At 37.7% G+C, this 22,500-nt stretch overlaps 1 protein-coding gene across 8 annotated transcripts in view; it reads right to left on the bottom strand.

The window, feature by feature from the left end:
- The window catches only part of LOC135219353 (doublesex- and mab-3-related transcription factor 1-like), a 409,902-nt gene that overhangs the window by 60,081 nt on the left and 327,321 nt on the right, over positions 1-22,500 (bottom strand). For 5 of the 8 annotated variants that reach the window (XM_064256038.1, XM_064256037.1, XM_064256039.1 and 2 more), the window contains exon 3: positions 12,127-12,150. The exons of the other annotated variants lie outside the window; for them this stretch is intronic. In XM_064256038.1, the coding sequence (XP_064112108.1) occupies positions 12,127-12,150 (24 nt within the window). The remainder of the gene's footprint in view (positions 1-12,126; positions 12,151-22,500) is intronic. 8 annotated transcript variants of the gene reach the window in all.

The following is a 22,500-nucleotide window of genomic DNA, read 5'->3' as shown; positions in this document are numbered from 1 at the left end:
ATCTGGGATCTTTTCCAGACTCCCTGAGTTACGTGTCCAAGTCTTCGATCCGCAAGTGTTGCATTACCGCAAGATTTGAAAGCAGCTTTACGGGAACCTCATTTTAAGCCAACTATCATCCCCTTGTGAGAGATAATATTAGTCCCGTGTGGACCAGTTGCATTTACTTTCCCAGGCTGTTAAGCAGCCTCTTGTAAATAAATGTATGTAAAGTAATTAGCTGAGTTTTCTGGCGACCTTTTCCTCTAGAGTAAATTAATACTATAAATCCTTTAAGGTAAGTTCAAATAATTTATTCTGCATTTTTCCCTCAACTCTTTTCGTTTACGTATTTGAACCCCTTAAGGGGGCGGCCGCTAATGCCGTTTTTTAACGACCCAGGACTTTGACATTCATACCACTTAATAAGGTGACTTGGGACATCTCCAAACCGCATATGATTTTCGCCTCTGACCTTCGGTTTTGTGACGCCCATTGCAATTTATCCCAAGAAAATAACCATTTTTCAATTCTATCTCCTCCTGATATTTAACCCTCTTACGCCGAAGCCCTAAAAACATCAAAACCTCTCCCGTATTGCAAATCATCCAAAATTGAAAAATAAATTAGCATTATCATATGTTAAATAATGCGATATATGGTTGCGAAAAAAAAAAAAAAAAAAAATTCATAGATATTGTATTCAAATCACGCTGTGCAAAAAAAACGGTCAAAAGCTAACGAGTTACTTTTTTTTCGTTGTATTGTATAAATAAATTGCAATCATTTTGATATATAATACATAGTAAAACGATAAAAGTAACACCGGAAAAATATTATCACAAAATGATGTACGAATTCGTAATGCGCGGACGTAAAAAAATGTTATTTTCAAAAATCACCGTTATTCTAAATATTGTTCTAGAGACTTCCAATTTGTTTCAAAATTAAGACAAATGATTGAATATTACGATACTGTAAGAGTTTTAAGATTAGAATAGCAGATTTCGACCATTTCGGACGAGTTAAATTTGACCGAATGTCGAAATATATATATATTTTTTTATATGCACATATTTCGGAGATGGAAAAAAGGAAAAAGCTACAACCTTTAAATTATTTTTTTATTGTATTCTTCATGAAGTTTGCGCACATTTTGATATATGAAACTCTATAAACGGCTAATATGAAAAGGAGCAAATATTAGGATAATGCGATGTACGTATTTCGGAGACTTGCGGCCGCGAATCGGCGCGCGGAGTGAAGGTAAATATATTTGTTTTTCAAAAATTCAAACATAAATCACAATATTGTTCTAGAGACTTCAAAATTTGTTTCAAAATGAAGAAAAATGACGGAATATTACTAGGGCCGTAAGAGTTTTAGCTTACAATTGCGTTTTTCAACTATTTCGGTAGAGTCAAATTTGAGACGAACGTGGTTTTTTTTTTTTCTATTTATCGTGATTTATATGCAAATATTTCGAAAAAAGAGAAAAGCTACAACCTCAATCATTTTTAGTTGTATTCTACATGAAAGTGCGCACATTTTCATATATAAAACTTTATGTAACAGCTAATTTTAAATGGTGCAAACATTTCGGACAATCGCACAAAAAAAAATTCTGATTTTTTCGGAAGAGTTACCGCGCGGACGTAAGGAAAATGTTTTTTTTTTTTCTTCATAAATTCACCATAAATCCAAGTCGTTGCAAAATTAAGGTAAATGATTGAATATTACTAGAATATAAGAGCTTTAGCTTACAATTGCGTTTTTTTCGACCATTTCGGTAGAGTCAAAATTGACCGAAAGTTGAAATTTTTGCACTTAACGTTATTTATATGAAAATATTCGAAACTGATAAAAGCTACAACCCTCAACCATGGGTGTTTTTATTGTATTATGCATTAAATTGCGCACTTTATCCATATATAAACTTATGTAACGGCAAAATTTAAAAGGGTGCAAATATTAGGACAAATCGCACGAAAAAATTTATCGGAAGAGTTATCGCTCGAACGTAAGGAAAAAGTTTTTTCATAAATTCCCATAAATCGAAATTATTGTGCTAGAGAGACGTACAATTTGTTGCAAAATGAAGGCAAATGATTGAATATTACTATAATATAAGAATTTTAGCTTACAATTGGCGTTTCTCGACCATTTCGTAGAGTCAAAGTTGACCGAAGGTTGAAATTTTTGCACTTATCGTTATTTATATGAATATATTTCAAAACTGATAAAAAAGCTACAATCATCAATATTTTTTGTTGTATTTTTACATGAAATTGCGCACATTTTCATATAATACTTCATGTTAAAGGATAATTTAAAATGGTGCAAAAAATTATGTCAAAGTGACGAAATAATTGAGATGTGTCACTGATACTTTTTAGAAATTCGCGATTGCGATTGTAAACAAACAACGCCTTGATCCGTGAACTTCCAGCATCCCCCAAGCCGCGTGATTCAAAAGTTTTTCTGGCTGGTAGGCCTATACCTATGTTTATTTTTCCGCGAATTTTTAAAAAAAACTTTTTTAAGCAGACGTATGATACGTCCAATCGGCATACGGGAGACATTTTGACTCGACGTTTAATACGTCCAATCGGCGTAAGAGGGTTAACATTAAGACCTGGGATTACTACCATATATAGACCTGATGTAGACCTCCAATCAAATGGAGAATTTTATTTCTAAAAGTCATTTTTTGCTAGATATGAATTTTTCAATATGGTAAAAAAATATACCCTTTAAATCACGAGAAAAAAATTTATAAAAAAAAGACGAAACAAAAATTGGAAAAAAGGGCTCTATTGATTGTTCTATAATGTCTTTCTGAGTTATATACCAAATTCCAATGTTATAGCTTTAAAACTAAGTGAGGAGATAGATTTGAAGGTCATAAGTATAGTTTTGAGATACGGGCGTTCAAAGAAAAGTTTTCCTTCGTATTTCTATAAAGACAATGTTAATAAATAATGATTATTATGAATGTTTATTTCTTTTTGTGTATAATAAACCAAAACTATTTTATTTATCATAAATTAATCATAAATGATGATCCCTTTGCTCATATATCGTAGCCTGGGGCACTGCTTGAGGCAAGATGGGGCACTCCTTCCTACGTAAACCCCCTCTCTCCCATTCACTAAACTCGGCTTATTACAGCGAATTTTATTATGTATGTTAGCGAGATGTTTTCCTTGTATTTTCCTCTTTGGCATGATGACATTCTTGCCGAAACAAAGATAAACAAACGTAAATGCAAGAGAATGTCAGAGGTGAGACTCGAAGGTGTACTCTCTTTTTACAAAGACAATTTAATAAATCATGATTGTTATGAATTTCATATTCCATTTTGGGTATTAAAAAAACCAAAACTATGTTATTTATCATAAATGAAGATCTCTTGCTCAAAGATCGTAGCCTTGGGCACAGTGTGACGTGTGCTGTCAGGCAAGAAGGGGGCGTTACTAAGCAACCCTCCCCTCTCTCTTTCACTAACTACGTGTATATTATGATATTCTGTAATGATACTTGAGCGAGTTTTCTTCGTCTGTATGTTAGCGAGATGTTTTCCTTGTCTTTTCCTCATTGGCATGATGAACTTCTTGCCGAAACATACATAAACATACGTAAAAGCACAATCGAATGTCACGAGGTGAAACTCGAATGTGTAACCTACTTGAAGTCTATGGTCCAACTGATTCATGATTGAACTAGATACTCGCTTATGCGAGCCATGGAATCTCTACAGATGCCATTATTTCTCACAATTTCTTTGCCAATGATTATCAAAATTTACGATAACAGAAGAAATATTGCATTTTCTTGTACGGATGAATGTTTTAGGCTTATTGAGTTATGTTTACTAATTACCCTGTAACTACGAAAGTAAGAGGAATTTTGACGAAATATTTTGTATATGTATTCTCAATTGCCATATGAAGCTCCATGAATTTTTTCATGACTTTGCATTTTTCGCCCTATACCACCTATATAGGGGTTCCGGCTGGCCCCCTTAAGGCCAGGGTTAAAATGTAACAATATATATATATATATAGATATATATATATATATATATATATATATATGTATATATAGATATATATATATATATATATATATATATATATATATATATATATATATATATATATATGTATATATGCATATATATATATATATATATATATATATATATATATATATATATATATATATATATATATATGTATATATATATATATATATAGATATATATATATATATATATATATATGGTATATATATATATATATAATATATATATATATATATATATATATATATATATATATATATATATATATATATATATATATACGTATTCTCTTGTTTTCTTACTGACGCACTTTTCAAACCTTTTGCTGTCACTTTCCGTTAAAGTGACAGCAAAAGGTTTGAAAAGTGTGACAGTAGGAAAACAAGAGAATACGTATCGGGGGGAGAAAAGTAATGGATAAGATTGGACTTCTAGCAGCACATGTCCGTAATGAGTTCTCGAGAGAATGAAGGAGTTATTTTTTTTTTCCTCGCAAGGTCAGCAGGTGAAATGGCTCTGGGTAGGCGTGCATGTATCGAGATAAGATCCTGAACTTTTCTTCCTCCATAAATTGATATGGTCGAATGAAATTACCATCGTTCCTTCCACCGAACCTGCCAGACTGCAGTCAAAGGATTGTTATCTCTCTCTCTCTCTCTCTCTCTCTCTCTCTCTCTCTCTCTCGGTTGGTATCTGCATATTCTAATCAGTATTGGTTTTAAGTGATTATGTAGCGATATTCATTTGCATATGTTTATTTTTAATGACTGCCTCGACGTCTGATATAGCCTCCGAAGAGTGTAATTATAGAATCTTCTAAAATGAAGAAATGGAATGCATATCCTTCGTTTATAAAGCATTTGAAATTTGTGATTAAGAATTTGTTTTCCTTGAGTTGAAACATTGATGATAATGGAGCCTCTTTCAGGCAACTTTGATCTGCTTTTGGGCGTGCGCCTGTCTCCAGGTGCCTTCTTGCGATGTGTACAGGTCAAAACAAACAAGTTCATAGGAATCCTGTTGAACAGCGAGCTTGACTCTTTGAGAGGTTAGGGTTTGTAGGGAGGTGGGGTTGGGGTGGGGTGTGGTAGGGGAAGAGGATGAAATACCTTGCTTGCGCCTCGAATAGTCAAAGTAGCTAATGAACCCGTCAGATGTGCACGTGTGAGCATTACTGCATTCCCTCTCTCTCTCTCTCTCTCTCTCTCTCTCTCTCTCCTATACAAGCATACAAGCGCGTGCACATTTGGTATACTCTGTAAGCTGCTCCATTTTGATGATGACGACGTGCCTGTTACGTGTCATTACAAACGGCGCTTTAACTCAAAATAATTCTTTTAGGTAGGCGAGCGATTCTATATTATTTACCGGCGAGCTTAGGTGTCTTTCTTTAATCATCAAGGTTACGGCCGCCCCCCCCCCCTCCTTTTTTTCAGCATCATTTTTATTTCTCGAGAGCTTTATTTTTCCCACTGAGAGCTTTGAATTTTAAGCCAAGAGACTGAAGGATTTTTAGAGCTTCATTTTCATTTACATGAAAGCTGCTTTAACAGAGCTTGAAATTCATTTTCATTTCAATCGCTCCCTCATGAACATATTTCTTTGGTTACATAAACGTATCGATTCTTTGTTTCTTTGCCTAGTTTGCTATATCTTTTTTTTTTATTTTCTGCTTAATTACCTCTGGTTTGTTTTTTTACCAGAATATTTTTTATTATAATTATTTCCCTAAACGTTTAACGTCTCTTTAACACCAGGCTTCATTTTTCCCCAAGAGAATTTCTAATGAGTCACTGGTCCACTATTCTCGAAAAGAAAGACTTCATTTGTTATGAACTGAATTTAGAATGCAGGCCCAAGGCCAAGCACTGGGACCTATGAGGTCACTCAGCACTGAAACGGAAATTGATAGTGAAAGGTTTGAAAGGTGTAACTGGAGGAAAACGTTTTGCAATTGCACTATGAATCAATGAATCAATTGTTAGGAGAAGCTGTAGAGTAAGATGGAAGAAAGAGAATATGAAAGGAGTTACAGTAAGAAGAATGAAAGGGGCTGCGACCGAAGGCACGCATCTAAGAACCTTATGTAATGCCTACAGTGCTCCAGATGAGGTGCAGTGAAAGCATTACCCTCACTGCGGAGTCTTTGTTATGAAGCATTCAGCCGCTGCCAAGGATGGTAAGCTAACAAGCGTTATCCAGATTTTCCACACCGTAAACGAACTCAATTCCTGCGACGTCATCTTTGCAGTCGCATGGGAGTTAGAAAACCGGTTTTGGTGAAGCAGCCGGCTTCCTCATTGGTAAACAATTTCTTTTTTCTTATTTATCTACCCTTCCACCTTTGTTACCTAGTAAGCAGTTTACCAGCTCGAATGGCCTTTGGAAGAAGGCCGACATGGTTCTGAGGGCGTATTCAACAATGCGCACCAGATAGTTCTGCATTTTATGCATTGATGCTTCTTGTTTAATGACTAAAAGGCTCACGATTATCTAAAAGATTTCATTTTTCTCTTAACCTTAATGATAGTATGCAATTACCCTCGTGGAACGGCTATTGGAGAAGTTCATAGGCAAAGTGAAATCGCTGGATGTGGCATCTATGGGCTACAGGAAAGCTTATATGTGTGCGTGTGTATGTGTATGTATATGTGCGCGTGTTGTCCTGTCTTACACTTGCACGAGTCAGCTGTAAAACTTATGCCTCTTGTCTCTTCGGCGGAAAAGAACCTAGTGGTGAAAAGTTGTTTGTACTAAAATAGATTTCGCCGAGGCAAAAATATTCTATCGCCCCCTGACTATTAGTTATCAAGTTCTTGCCTAATGATACAGGATTTTTTTTTTTTTTTTTTTTGTTTTCTTTTTTATAATAACCGACGTCTTTGAATAGAAAATACATCAATATGCAATAGACTAGTCCTAGAATAAACGCCACAGCTGTTTTAAGCAATTGACATTTCACTGGACTAAATATTGCAGTGGCTGCTTGTCTGAAATATCTTCATTCAGATGCTAAATTAAGATCTGCCTTTTTTAGGATGTAAGTGGGAGAAATTGTAAGCAAAAGAATTATAAGTTTAGCAGTAAGGTGAAATTAGGTCAGTGTGTGTGTGTGTGTTTTTTTACATGAAGGCTCTTGAAATTATTTTTCTATTTTAGAAAGTATGGCAGGAAATCCTTTGAAAAACCAACCAGAAAAAAATGATCAAGCTATAGAGAAATGAATCAAGTTTTAATCTGTAAGTCTATGAGTTACTTTTCTTGTGAGGACTTTATCTTTTTTATTTTATTTATTTAATTTTTAATAAGACTAACTGTTTCCAAAGTTCAGTGAGTGGTTGTTTAGCTCTTTAAGGAACTTATGAAGCCATTGTACTAGTTGCTTTGTCATTATCAGCAAACATTTACCCAAGTAAGCTTTGTACAATCGCATTATAAACTTTTTGCTTAATTCTCATGAAGTTTAGACGTGCACAAGTTTACCTGCTGAGTCATAATCAACCACTTGGCATGCTTCTGCAGGTCCTGTGTGGATGGAGGGGGTCGCGAAGACATTATTTCAATGGTCAGCTACTTGCTCCTACTGCTCACCACTGACTTTTATTCCTTAATAGGTCATTATATTGGCCTTTTCATGACAGCTACCCAACTCCAGGCATTCCACTGCCTTTTTGGTAGCTCTAGGTGATTCACAAAATGTCCTCCTGTTGACTCGGTACCCAAGGACGCCATACCGATTAAATTTCTCCGTTACGTTTTTGCAAAACGTCTGATAAGTTATTTTAAAACATTTAATATTCAGACCGTTAAAATTGCTTCATTATAATACGGATTACGCGTACATGTAGCAACTGTATAGAAATTTAATGATATACGTTATTGTACATCATTTTCAGGACTGAGTTTGCAATACGAGATGAATAGATAATCTAGGAAAAAAAACGTTCTAACGTTTCTCTGTATAAGGTCATCGTAACTGGTTTATTGCGTATAATTAGCTCGTCTATGTTGGTTGGACGGGGTGCCAGGGTTCTCATGAGGCCTCTTAACCCCTTCAGCGTCTTGCGTAATGGCCCGTTCTGGCACAAATTTGGCAGCGTACCTTCCACCAACCAAACTATGCATTCGAAGAAAAGCTTTGAAGGAGCAGTTCGGTAATAAACCATTTGGCAACAAAGTTACTTATAGACATTGTTTTTACATTTTAGGTATATGATTTATATTTGGTGATGAATGTGGTGTTTATATACCTGCTACAGTTTACTAAAGTTTAGATTAAAATGGAAGAAAGTGTTTAGGAAGAATTTAACACATATTTTGAAAGCGTTCTCATCAGGGTATCATTCACTTATTCATAATTTATCATACTAATTTATGTATTTTAATTTTCATTAAGGTGCTGAATAATCCCGATGGGTTCCGGCGCTTGGTCTGCAAGACCCAAACTTCATAATCAATCAAACAATCAACCAAGCAGTTTTGCTGCTGTATTAGTCAGTATGTTGATTTGAGAAATTCTCCGTAAAAATGAGACTTCATCACAGTTTTCTTGTCAGTCAAGTAATGAGGAGGAAAGGAAAGTCATTATTTTACTCCTGTGACTTTTCTCCTGTGATTTATTTTTACCTGTGACTTTTTTTTACTTGTGACTTTTTTTTACCTGTGACTTTTTTTTACCTGTATATAGCTATAGGTACAAATCTCTCTCTCTCTCTCTCTCTCTCTCTCTCTCTCTCTCTCTCTCTCTCTCTCTCTCTCTCTCTCTCTCTGCCTTCGTCTCTCTATCTCTCTCTCTCTCTCTCTCTCTCTCTCTCTCTCTCTCCCTGTCTTCTTCTTCTTCTTCCTTCTTATTCATTCATTCATTATTATTATTATTATTATTATTATTATTATCATTATTATTATTATTATTATTATTATTATTATTATTATTATTATTATTATCTACCACAACTAGTGTCAGAATCTACTAAGGGATGGTCTCGACGAGTGAATCTCCCATCCGCGGAGGGGTGGGACTAGTTTGCAGGTAAATCAACTGGCACAGATTAATCTTATTTCCAGCCTGACGTTGCTGCACATTGCGTCCATATGGTGTGCACGCTGCTCTCCTGATGGCGGCGATGTACGTATAGCAATTTCATGATGAATTTGAACTGACATTAACCGGGAACTGTTATGGCTTAAGGTTACTTATTCGCTCTGACACTAATGGGATACAGTAGATGGAGTTGCAACAGGCACTCTCGAATGAAGGTACCATCCCTAAAACCAGTTTCTCAAAAAGAAGGTTAGGGCGGCTGACTAAGAAAAGTTGCGTCATTGATCGCTGTTCGGTTTGGCCTTCTTGATAAAAGCCCCGTTGCGTCATTGATAGCCATCTCAATTTTTAATGAGAACCAAATAGCTATTTTGTTAGAATCAGTTTTTAGCTTCTTTATGATTTCTTATGGGTCTTTTCCTAGATAGTGGCTCCCAGGGGTTTTAACCCGGCAAGTATCCACCTTTGCGGCGTGTTTAGTATAAGCCCCTTCGGGATGAACGTCAAAACATAAACAAAAGATTGTCAATATAAAAATTATGACCCCACAAGAAATATGAGTCCTAGACAACGACCCCCGAACCTTGGTGGGGGTCACTATCTAGGAAAGAGCCTTCTTTGTTCTTATTCCTTGCCTAAAAAAAATGGTTCAGCACCTGTTACGTTCATCCCAAATCCATACTTAAGAGTTCCGTCTCTGGCGAGGCTTTCAGCGTTGTCTCCCTGGGTGGGTGTCGCAGCTGCGTGTGATCATTCTCATTAGCATAAAAGTGGAGTCACATCTCTGAAGGGTTAAATGTGGACAGCATTATAAAGCTGTCATGATTAGAGACACAAAATATTCCTTTTGCCTCTTGCCTTGGCTTCTAGTATGTAAAAGTCCAAAGTCTAGTTTAAATTTGTTAATTTTCTCATCCCGAGGAGGCGTGTGGAATTCCATATCACTTGGAGTGCAGTAATTATTATAATTACGAAGTCAAAAGTGTGCCCACATCCGTGCTTGACAAAAAACTAAAATGCGCCAAAAGTTCCTTCACTGCAATCGAGTTTTCTGTACAGCGTATAATGTTATATGAAACTCAGCCACAACCCAGTGGCGGCATGTGTTGTTGGCACCTATAGCGATGCCAGATGCTCGATTATCACTAACTTTAACCTTAAATAAAATAAAAACTACTGAAGCTAGAGGACTGCAATTCGGTAAGTTTGATGATTGGAGGCTGAATGATCGACATCTTTTTTTTTAAAGATCTGATGGCGGAAGGACAGACAAATAACCATCGCAATAGTTTTCTTTTACTGTCAACTACAAAAGGTTCGCTATTACCAGCAAGCTTAATAATAATACTAAAATAACCATGATATCTTGGCAACCATTTGGCAGTGCTCCCCATTCGACTTTGCCTCATAATAATGAAGTTCAGTTGTTTAATGCTTGCAAGTTGAACTCGTTCCATCTTGTTTGAAAAGTCGTGCGTGAGTAACTGTAACAAGGCGTGGTCCCAGTCATCCGAATTCCAGCTTACTCGGGCGCGTGCTAAAATCGACAGTCAAATAGTGCGTTGTTTCATCAACGAAAATCCAAATAAATACGCTATATCTTATTAGAAATAATCGTTCTGTACTGTTCAACATGCACATTATTTATTTTTTTCTTACATTTTAATTCTGATAAATAAATAATAAATATCCTATCCTGAAATTCCTGTATCTTCAACTCAACACGAAACACCTTTTCCAGACCTTTTTAGGTTTTCTTACACACGGCCCCCAACCCCCTCCCGACAACAACAACAACAGCAAGAACATCAGCAACAATAGCAACAGATTAGTTTGTAGGCTTACTCCCCGAGTAACCGAAAACCGTGTCTTAGCGATGTCTGGCACAGTTAGACGGATTATTGTAGTGTTCTTACGGGCAGTGGATAATACTATTAACGAGTGCAATATAAATTTTAACATCGCGTCTCTGAAATGTTAGAAGTCGGAATTAAAGGAAAGAAAAGCCTAAACTATCAGGTTCGTCACTCATAAGCAAATTCCCTTTTTATAAGAAAAAAATAATGAAGATTCTACGGAGCTCACTATATTTTCCAGTTATTATTATTATTATTTTTCAATCTTGCACTGCATCAAACGCAACATAAATGTGCATTTTAATAATATTGAAATTTCTTTAGGGAAGATGTTACAATTTTTCTTTGCTCTCTCTCTCTCTCTCTCTCTCTCTCTCTCTCTCTCTCTCTCTCTTCATCTTTATCAAAAGAGTGAGAGAGGGACCGGGGTGTCAGCTAATACATCAAAACTAAGGTAATAATGCAGCAGAAAAATAGCTGTGATAAAGAATGGTACTGACTAAAGCTTCTCACTAGAGTAGACGTTGCTCAAGAGATTCCTTCCGCAGGGCGGTAGCTCCGGCAGTGCACCTCATGCGGTGCACTGTAGGCACCACTTAAGGTTCTTTGCAGCGTGCCTTCGGCCCCTACCTTTGCTCTTTTTACTGTACCTCCTTTCTTTTTCTTTTTCATCTTACTTTCCACCCTCTCCTAACAATTGATTCATAGTGCAACTGCGAGATTATCCTCCTGTTACGCCTTTTGAACCTTTTACTGTTTCCGTTTCAACCTTGAATGCCCTCATAGGTCCCTGCGCTTGACCGTTGGCCTAAGTTCTGTTTCAATTGACGATATTCCTTGATTGAGAACCTCATGAGGCATGCAGGCAATTTCGAAGTACGTATGATTATCATGAGTAAGTTTTGGAAAAGGAAATATATATAGCACAATTTTGTAATGTGAGAACATTCTCAAATTTTTTAGTTTATTCAATAACTCTTGGGATTAAGTCTTTAGTAATAGATATATATGAAAGTATGCCTGATTACGGTTATACGTACACTTATGTATATATATATATGTATATATATATATATATATATATAGATATATATATTATATATAATATATTATATATATATATATATAAACCCTGTCAAAACTACACAAGTGGCAACTCTTACCTTTCAGCAGCTGGTCGCCTCTCTCTGCAAGCAATATCAAACTAGGCTAATGAATTCACGTAAATACAAAAATATGCTATTTATTTCCCAAACTAGATGAACATAAAATGGAACAAAGGGACTAAAAAAGGTCAAGTTAAGAACTAAGTCTGACCCACAAAAAGAACTGTAAATTATCATTCTACTCTCCTGAATGAGTCTAAGTAATCACCCCAAACTCTCAAATTGTCAACCACTACATTTCGATAGTCAAGTCTTAGAGAATCCCGTCTCTAGAATAATGACATGGGATCCATCTGAAACAAAGAGACATATCCATTATATTTCTCACCACACAAATAATGTTAAATAAATGTATACACTTCACACTTCTCTCTTTTCAAAGGCAACTGTTCCTAAGTCATTTAAATATGCCACACCTCTTCGATGGGTTTGTACCAACACCTGGTGTCCTCCGAACCGTCTTTTGCATTGCCTCCGGAGCGTGTGACTTTCTCACTAAAAGTATTGGGCAATCGCACCATCATTAAAGCACAAATGCACGTAATCCTCAGCCACACCTTAGAGCCCCATAGCAACTGGCTGTGGAGGCCTCGACCTCACAAATGCATCCTCAGCATTTCCTTCTTCGAGGAAGACTGTCGCTAGTTTCTCTGTCTCCAAGCCAAGAAAGCTGATACATCACAATTCACCGACACATTTACTTTCTTCTTTTAATATATATATATATATACTCATTTGTATTGATGGAATTTAAAAATTTTGAAGAAATCGAAAATTAAGAAGGACTATTCAATATATATATATATAATTGAATAGTCCTTCTTAATTTTCGATATATATATATATATATATATATATATATTAGTGTGTGTGTGCATATTTGTTTGTATTACAAAAGTATTATTTCCTTTTTTCTTGGAGATTGCGTCGTGCTCTGTAGATGATCTCTTGGCTTCATCGCCATGAACATCACACAGCAATTTCTAATAAACTAGTTTATGTTCTATTTATCATTATAATTCTCATTCCCTCATCTGAAAGTAAGCTAAACGCTTTCTCTCAGCAACTAAAGGCGATGCCTTCGCTCAACAGAGAGGTGCCTAGGAATGGTGCCACTTATTTGGGCGCTAGGGACGGTGCCCTTGTTTGCATGCCTAGGAATGGTTCCACTTTTTTAGGTTCCTAGGAATGGTGCCACTTGTTTCGGTGCCTTAAGACTGACTGATTTTTCGTTGCCATGTGAGGGCAATTTTTCAAGGCAGGAGCGCCTCAGTGGCTGAAGACGATGCTTAGATTATCAAAATATTACACCGGATTCTTATACAAGGCATCGAGTGCTGACAAAAATGGCTCCGTTTTATTTCGCTGATGGTCTTCGTGCATTTACTGTCTATTTTGTTTTCGCTTACTCGGGGAGTAAGACTACAAACTACTTCGTTGTTTTTGTTGTTCTTGTTGGGTGGTGGGAAAGCGCCATGGAAAAGCATAAAAAGATCTGAAAAAGGTGTTTCGCGTTGAGTTAAAGGTACAGAAATTTTAAGATAGTATATTTGTGATTTACGTATTAGAATGGAAATGTTAAAAAGTAATTAATATGCATGTTAAGCAGTTCAAAACAATAGGATTAAAGTTCTTTACGAGACATTCGCCCATTAAAACGTGTTTTTTTTTTATTACCCATGACTGTATAATGTTAGCAAACATATATATGTGGATAATGTTCACACTTTTACTTATCACCCTGGCATGCTCAAGTATTCGCAGCACCCATGACCGTATGATTTTATCAAACTTGTACTATGTAAATGGTATTGTTCAAATTTTTACTTATCACACTACAATGCTTATGCATGTTCTGCGTTTGTGTTTACGTGTATTGGAAGATTCCCACTCATACTAATATGTTCGTGTGCGTGCGTTGGAAAGTGCCAAACATCTCATATGTGCGTGTGCTTGTGCGTGACTGGAAAACACCTAAGTTATCCCTGATTATTTGTTGCTACCTATATGTGATTCCAGTTTCTGTCTCTGATCGGACTCTCAGGTGATGATTTTGTGAGAGAGAGAGAGAGAGAGAGAGAGAGAGAGAGAGAGAGAGAGAGAGAGAGCCTAACCCTCGCCTCTCGTGTACAAAGTAATGGAAATTTTATTCCCGTGCACAAATCGCCTGCCTGCAATTCGGAGCACCTGGTAACAGCCAGAGAGAGAGAGAGAGGAGAGAGAGAGAGAGAGCAAAGTGGTGGCGATTTATAATTCCTTGCCCCTTCTTCTTCTCTCATCCCAGAATCAAGCTACGCAAAGCATTATGAATTCTTACTGTCTATCTGTCTGACTGACTGATTGACTGTCTGTCTGTCTGTCTTTCGTTCGCCTTTGTTTTGCGTGGATTTATGCGTCCCCACCCTCCACCCGACACTGTTTGTTGCCACTTCATATTTCGAGAAAAAAGTGGAGAAGCACAGCCTTTATTGTTTTTATATGTGTTTCTGTGTTTCTCGAATTTTATTTTGTTTATCGTGACAGATGTAGATAATATTGGTTTAGTTATTATTGTTTTCGGTAGCGGTTTCTGTTAGTCTTCATATTATTATTATTATTATTATCACAGTTTGAATGACAATAATCCCTTTTCTGATTTAATGACTTTATTGCGAAGCCAACTTTATCAATTCGGTGAGAGACAACCACATGAAATAAGTCAGAAATTCAAATGGACAGAAACAGTTTTATGGAGAAATTTCCGCAAATCTGAGTCTTGCAGTGTACTTACTCTATGTCACCCGTTTCATGCTGGTGTGTAACATATAGGTACACCGTTGCCCGAGAGTAAATAAGGTGTACGATATTTGCACACCTGGAAAACATCGATTGCAATCAGTTGGTCCATATTTTCGCTTCCTCGGGGCGTAAGCCTACAAACTACTTTGTTGCTGTTTTTATTGTTATCGTTCTTGTTGTTTTTGTTCTTGTTATTCTTGCTGTTGTTGTTCTTGTTAGTTGGTTGGAAAGACTAACAAGGAATTTTACGATAGAATATTTAAGCATTTTTAAACAATTCTATATCTAATAATTAACATACATCTTTTGAATTTCTCTCGAAACATAATTTTATTCTCTGAAAGCCGGACCCGCAACACTATATCATTCAAGACGACCTCCAATAGCATGCTACCTAAACCTCCTCTCCAAGAAGCTTGGACTTTTTCCCTTATATAATGTTCATGTTCCCCCCCTCCTCCAAACGGCACTTAACCACATTTTAAGACTACACAATTCCCAACATGTATTATAGTTCCTCACTGGACGAGTGGATTACGTACTCGCTTGTCAATCTGGTAGCCCAAGTTCGCTCCCCACTGCTGCCAAAGCGGAACCAGAGGAATTTTCTGGTGATTAGAAATTCACTTCTCGATATAATGTGGTTCAGATCCCACAATAAGCTGTATATTATGTCCCGTTGCTCAGTAACTAATTGATTCCTCGCCATGTAAAAGAAATCTAATCCTCCTGCCCTAGGAGAATCATCACCCAACTCAGTGGTCTGGTTGAAGTAAGATATATTTAACTTTTCCCGGTACGTTTCATTTAGCTCCCCATTCGTTGTCTTCCAAAGGTTTCCTGTTACCCATTCTCAAAACCTCTTAACAAAACGTTATGCAATTCCTCAAGGTATGACTGCAATACCCGAGACACTACTCAAGGCTCCTAATGATGCTGGAGGAAGATCCGGCCCCACGCACCGTTCGGAACAATATCCAGATCTTGCTAGATTGCCCCACAGCAGGATGATACACAACCGTTCTTCATCTTACACACTCACGGATATTGTTCGAAACGCCTCTCATAAGATGGCGATCGAGAAACCTCCCTGTGAATGCCAAAACAATCAAGCGATATTGTTTTAATCACCACGAAAAAGTCTAAAGTATTTGGTGCAAAAGTATTCGGTATTTGTAAATTCCACAGTTGAAATAGAGAAGCGAAACTGTAATAAGACAAGGTACATTCAAAATATATGAACAAATTCTTTAGGCTCAATGAAACCTCGGACATTACTAAAAGATGCAAGATTTGGCACAAATTTGTCATTTAAAAAAGCAGCCTTTCGTTTGCAGGTGCTTTCAAAGAAGCAGCATCAGCAGCCGTCAGTGGAAGGTTTCTTATTATAGAACAACAGCCAAAGTTAGCTTTTCAAATCATTGAATTGAAATATGGTATTATTCTGAAACCTCATTTGCATAGAGATCTTGGGGACACCACTCACCTGACCGACCTCGCAGCCCAAATCATGCTAATCATATTCATTGGTGTGCCTTCCTCCTCCAGCGAATCAGAATAAAACCTTCAAGATATCATTAAAGCTAAGTAGCAGTAAAAGAAGCATCAGTTCGTTGCTATTACTTTTCGCATCTATTAATGCTCGAGTTCTGTCTTCTCCTTCCTATTTGGGAAATTTAGCGCGTATGTCACAGATTATCATCGTAAAAGCTAGTCAAAATGCAATGCCATTCGTTTAGCCATTCAGTAGGTAAATTGCGTACGTTTGCACCCAGTAGGTTGATTTTGGCCGTAAGGTAGATGCGCAAAGCATTATCGGGATGAAGCATCGTCGCAGGTACTGGAATGGAGAGACATTATGAGGTTTCTGTAAATTCGGTCATTTAACAAAGAATAAAAGGAAACTATTTACCCAGACTTCTGAGGTCATTCAAAACATGCCAGCAAAGTAATAAGGGCGAATAAATCCCATGATTTTACGCGTAACACAAAATCACAAGACTGCACAAACTTTCTGGAAGTCACTATACTTGCAATCTGTAGCTGGACTGGTTATCATTAGAATAAAAATAAAAACTTTGGATCAAAGTTCTTGCCTGTAAGTCAAAATACTATTTTAGCAATTCATGCTAAGTTGACATTTTTATTTTTCTTCATCGACAGCCATTATTTTTCTTCCGATGATATCCGTTTTTATTGAGTCAGTCATCTCGAACATCAATGAAGTGGTCACAAAGCATTATTAAGACGATACTCGTCTTAATAATGCTTTGTGCATTTATGTATTTACCATGCAGCTTGGATCAACCTACTGGATGCACATAATTTACCTACCAGATGGCTAGTGTGTATGAGAGACACATAGAAGTACGCTAATGCGCAGTCTCCTCTTTTCAAGCTACAATCATTTGTTGAGCAAAAAAACTAAAAATAGTAGATCCCCCAGAACAGTCCCCTGCGGAACGTCTAGAACTTTCTGCCCAGACTCCTTTAACAGCTATGAAGTACACTGCTGCCGACAGCTAACCACGTAGGTTGCATAAGACCTTGAAGGCCCTTGTGGCTAGTACGGTCAAAGGCGCCGCTACGAACTATTTTACTACTTTAATTTGAAACGTCATCACGAGATCTTAATTGAATTCCATTATTCTATTCGTTCAGTACCGAGGTATCTAGTTTCAGCAGCCGCCTTTGAAAGTAGTGATGGATTCAGATTAGCTCCTAATCCTAAATGCTCACTGTGATGTCTGTCAAATAGCCAGACTAATTACACATACCTTCTGCTGGACTGCGGCAACCTTTGAAGTCGAGGAAAGATCGAAATTGGCCGGATATCTTTTTACTTGAAATCCACACAGCTTGCTTTTGAATGAAGCATCGTAACCTTGATAATAACAGCTTGGTCTGTTTGACTGTTGGACAGTAAATGTTAAGCATTGCAGTTTTAGAGTAGAAAATACGTTTTCCTCTTTTCAGGAATTAAGGATGCTTAGATTTTTGTTAGTAGGGAAGGTCTTCAGATACTTGAATAGTATGAAGGAAGATTGAATGCATTTTATAGTAGTGAATAATATTAATGGGAAAAATTACTTATTTGTTTCTTTCATTCGTTTACTTTATTTTTGTTGTAGAAAATGTTATTGTGACAACAAGTTTTGGATTGGTGGTGATCAGTACAAGGTATGCCGGATATACTGACCTCTTACATCAGTAGTTTTATGGTACTATAAAATAGTTCCATTAAAAGAAGTGTATTTAGATTACAAATCGGCGATAATTGGTATGATACATATTTCTATAAAATGATGCTCAATTGATTTTATGAAATTCCGTACCTGCATGTCTCCGACAACAATATTTATTTCAAGTAAGTATTTGTGACAAAATAGTTTTCTCTTATTCATTTGCTCCATTCTCCATATAACTGCCGAAACCAAAACGGGACCCCAATCATCACACACCCCTCTCCCATGTAAACTAGCGGATCCTATGAGTCTCCAGTTCAAACCTGATAGATTTTCACTTCTGCACAGCATTATTGTTATGGTAGGTAAAAGAAAATGGTTTTGGGAGCTGCGTAGGCCTACCCACTAAGGCAAAATCAACCAATGCTTCATGACTCGAAGCCTCACTGGACGGGATAGGTGATGAGGTCGCTGGCTGGCCTTGTGTTGTCACTTGGTCGGTACTCAATGGCTTGTCCCTCGTCTTTGCTGCCCGTTAGCCGTCTTGCAACCTTTATTAGGCCGAACGAGTAGGCCTAATGAAGCCTTCATTGAGCCCGTTAATTTTTCGAACGAAAGGTTCATCCTCAGTTCCGTAGTTAAGGTAGGAACAGGACAATCCCCCTGAAGATGTGGTGCAACTGCTGGAACTTCGGAATTTAAGGGAAGATGCAACGCATCACTACCTTAATAAAACATTTCCGTTGTATTTTAATTATTTACTTACATTTTTCATCTATTTACTTATTAATTTATTTTTTCTAATAACTGATTTCTTAAAGTGTTTCCTATTATCTTCTGTTACTTTCCTCGAATGAACACCACAATGTTCTTCGGAAGCTTGAATTTCAAGTCAGTGGCCCTTGTTCGTGTTTTTTTTCTACATATGAATAGGGTTCATATCCTGAATAATAATAATAATAGATCACTAACCATCGTATTCTTTTTTTTTTCCTTTTCAGAAACCACCCCACCTCGCCCCACTGCATTAACTAGGGAACACAACGTTATGATGAATCAGAAGTAGGGTATATATTTCGCTTATTCGTTGGTCCCTCTGCTTGCTTGCTACTCCACACTAACTCTGTTTGCTCTACCCTTTGTTTCTTCTCTCTTCGCCCTCCACCGCTCGTCTGCAATTCCTTGTGGAGGCGAAGAGACTATTATTAGCTGCATGGTGGGAGAGATGATCCAGCTTCGACCGTCTTTATGAAAGCCATCGGGGTGTTGTTGTTATTGTTGTTGTTGCTGTTGTTGTTGTTCTTTTTGGGACGTGAAAAGCGCGTGGTTTTAATGGAAGATTGTAAATCTAATTGTTTTGATCTCTCTCTCCACTCTTTTTCTGTCACAGCATCCCAACAGGAGCAGGTGCTCACATGAATATCCACATATTTCGCTTTTGCTTTACTCTAATTTCCTTACGGTACCCGCCAACCCCCACCTGCCACCCATACGCCCCCAACCCCACATGCATACCTAACAACACATGCCACCCGCCCCCATCCTCCGCAACTTTCCCTCCTATTGGAGATGGGGCGGAAGATGGAGCATTAATGTTTGCAGCAGAGCGAATGAGTTCCTCAAGAAAGAGTACACAATCTGCCATTACAAAAACCAAGAGAATTTGGCATTAGAGCAAGATGTGCTCACATCATAGCGAGAGAGAAAATCAAACGGACCTGAAAAATCCGGAAACATTCAATGTATCAGAGCAAGACTTGTCCTGAGTTCCCTTTCTTTATTTTTTCCCCTCTTCCTTTGAAGACACCGCTATCACTTCAATCTGGCAGTCACTAAAGCATTCAGAGGCGACAACACTCTGTGATGCCCAGAAGACTGCGGAACATTCAGAGGTAACTGCGCTCTGTTTCATTGAAAACAATGGCCATTTCAGCCGCGTTTATTTCGTATAGAAGTTTCTCTATTCTTCCTATTACTGACATTTCTTCTGTAAACTCAAGTTGGCTATGAAAACGCTAAATGGGGGATTCATGTCAAAAACTTTCTGTTTCCTCATCAGCTACGGTATGAAAGAAATACGAAACCTCCCGGTTCTCTTAACACTTAGAATTTAGGTGGAGACGAAATGCAACGACTCTAGAAAAAATGCATTCCAATAGATGCTCGGAGAAGGCAGATCCTCGTCAGTTTGCCCAAAGGGGTTCCGCTGAAATCGGAGACTATAGTAGATTCACATCAACCGTGGATTTGACGTCTAGGCCAGTCCCTTGCGACGCTCCTGATTGGCTGTTGATAACCCAATCATAAGGCTGGAAACTGTCTCTCGAGAGAGTTCACATAGGCAGGGTGTATGTCCCACCTCTCCTGAAAGGCGTATCCCTCAGGAGATACTCTTCACGTCTTTGAAATTCTAATTCTTTTCCTTTAATCGTCTTTCGTTAGTTGTAAGAATACCAGTTTTCTTGAAACGGTGATCTTGTATGGGTGTTTTTGTGGGTAGCTCATTTGGCAGAAGTATAGATGTGAGGACAGTTGGTCAAACGACCGAGCAAGTGGCCGAGTGGTTTCGACTGCCGTAGCCCCATTTTTATCCTGGACGCACATGATCATTCATTTATATTTATATGTGTATATTTCTGAATAACATCTTCCTATAAAAAGCAACGAACGTGCCAGCATTTCTTATTATATAGAGAATTTGTCGTTATTTCCAGAAAGTTAACTTTCCAACCGATATGGCTTTTTCTGGTCGTTTTCGAACAAAGAAAATGCTTCCTCTGAATCTGTTATTAGTATATTATTATTCTAATAATAATCGATAAAACCCGAGATCTGAAATTGTTTGTCCTCCCCCGGGTGACAGAAGGGGAAACATGACGCAACTGCCCACCCACTGCAAACCGGTTTGTCTACCCCGGTTGGGGAGTGGTAGTTAGGGGGACGGGACAGTGGGGTTGGGGGGGTTGGGATATCCCCCTCTCCTCTTCCAAACCCGTATGTCCGGTATAGGTGGAGATCGGGTAGGTAGTGGAATGGGAGGGTAAGGAGGACATCCACCCCCCACCCCAACCCCACATGCAAACCTGTTTGTCCGCCTCGGGTGTGGTTAGGTAGAAGGAGGAACGGAATGGTAGGGGGGACATACACCCTCCTCTCGCAAAACCTGTTTGTCCACCCAAGGTGAGGACGGGGCAGGTAGGGGAGCCAGCAGGCCTGGGCTCCAGCGCGTGTAGCACGCGCCAACAGCCTTTAGAGGAAACTAATTCCAAATGCCATCAACCACCCCTGAATCAAGCTACGCTCTTCGCACTTTTCATGTTGCAGCATTTAAATGTTCGTATAATTGAGAGTCAGGATGTTTCACATATCCATAAACCAACTTATCAGTGTCAGAGTCGTTCGTGATGGCTTGAAGGTGAGGCGTTGCCGCTCATCATTTAAAATCGTCCCTAAATTGAAATAGAATTGGATGATTCTCAGCGAGGGAGATCCTTCGTAAGACATCTTTTTTGGTACAGGACAAAAAACTTTGAGAAATTCCCCCACACACAAAAGGTACGTTAAAACAATAGATATTTTGTGTTTAATCCACTACTTTGTAATAGCGATAGTTGCACGAAGATAAGGACTGCAGATTGAAAATACACCTTTTAATGGTCTATCAATAAGATAAGAAAGTAGAGACTGGCAAATAAGATGAAAAGCTCGATACAGTCGTGAAAAATGGAGACAAATCCAAAGAAGAAAACTCTGAGGAACTGAACATCGTCGACATGAAGGAGGCAGAGGGAAAATACCAAGAACCGGAGAAAATCACCCACAAAAAATTGAAGAAATGAAATAAAACGAAAACTCTCGAAACGTTTTACTAAGAATTTTCAGTCGATATGAAATTCGTTCCAAATGAGAGAATTAGATACCAAATGTATTTGTAGCTTTTGGGATTGTGAGATTGTATATGAAGATGTGCTGTCACGTGTGGCCTTTGCAACTTGATACTGTGTTCATAGTGGAGATTTATTTCCTGATTTGTCTCATGACTGTGGCACCGAATAAATTGGAAAAACTCTCAGAGAAGGCAACCGCACTGAAAACAACAGGTTCATGGTAGGGAAAGAGTTCCAAACAGGTGCATCTGTAACAATAAAAGAGAGAGAGAGAGAGAGAGAGAGAGAAAAGAGAGAGAGAGAGAGAGAGAGAGAGAGAGAGAGAGAGGTTATCATCATTGCATCATTAGCAATGAGATACTTCCTTGGTAATTAGCGTTATTCGAAATGGCCGAACGTTTATTTGGAATAAACTGAAAAATTTATACTAAATTTGATGATCAGTCTTCTTGAGAACAGACTGTTCATAAAAAAAGTAAAAAATGGACCGAAGTTTGTTCGGTGCAATCGAGTGATCCGTA

This window comes from Macrobrachium nipponense, chromosome 1 (genome assembly GCF_015104395.2).
Source record: "Macrobrachium nipponense isolate FS-2020 chromosome 1, ASM1510439v2, whole genome shotgun sequence".
NCBI lineage: Eukaryota > Metazoa > Arthropoda > Malacostraca > Decapoda > Palaemonidae > Macrobrachium > Macrobrachium nipponense.
The sequence above is the reverse complement of the archived record's forward strand: the minus strand, read 5'-3'. Positions and strand labels throughout refer to the sequence as shown.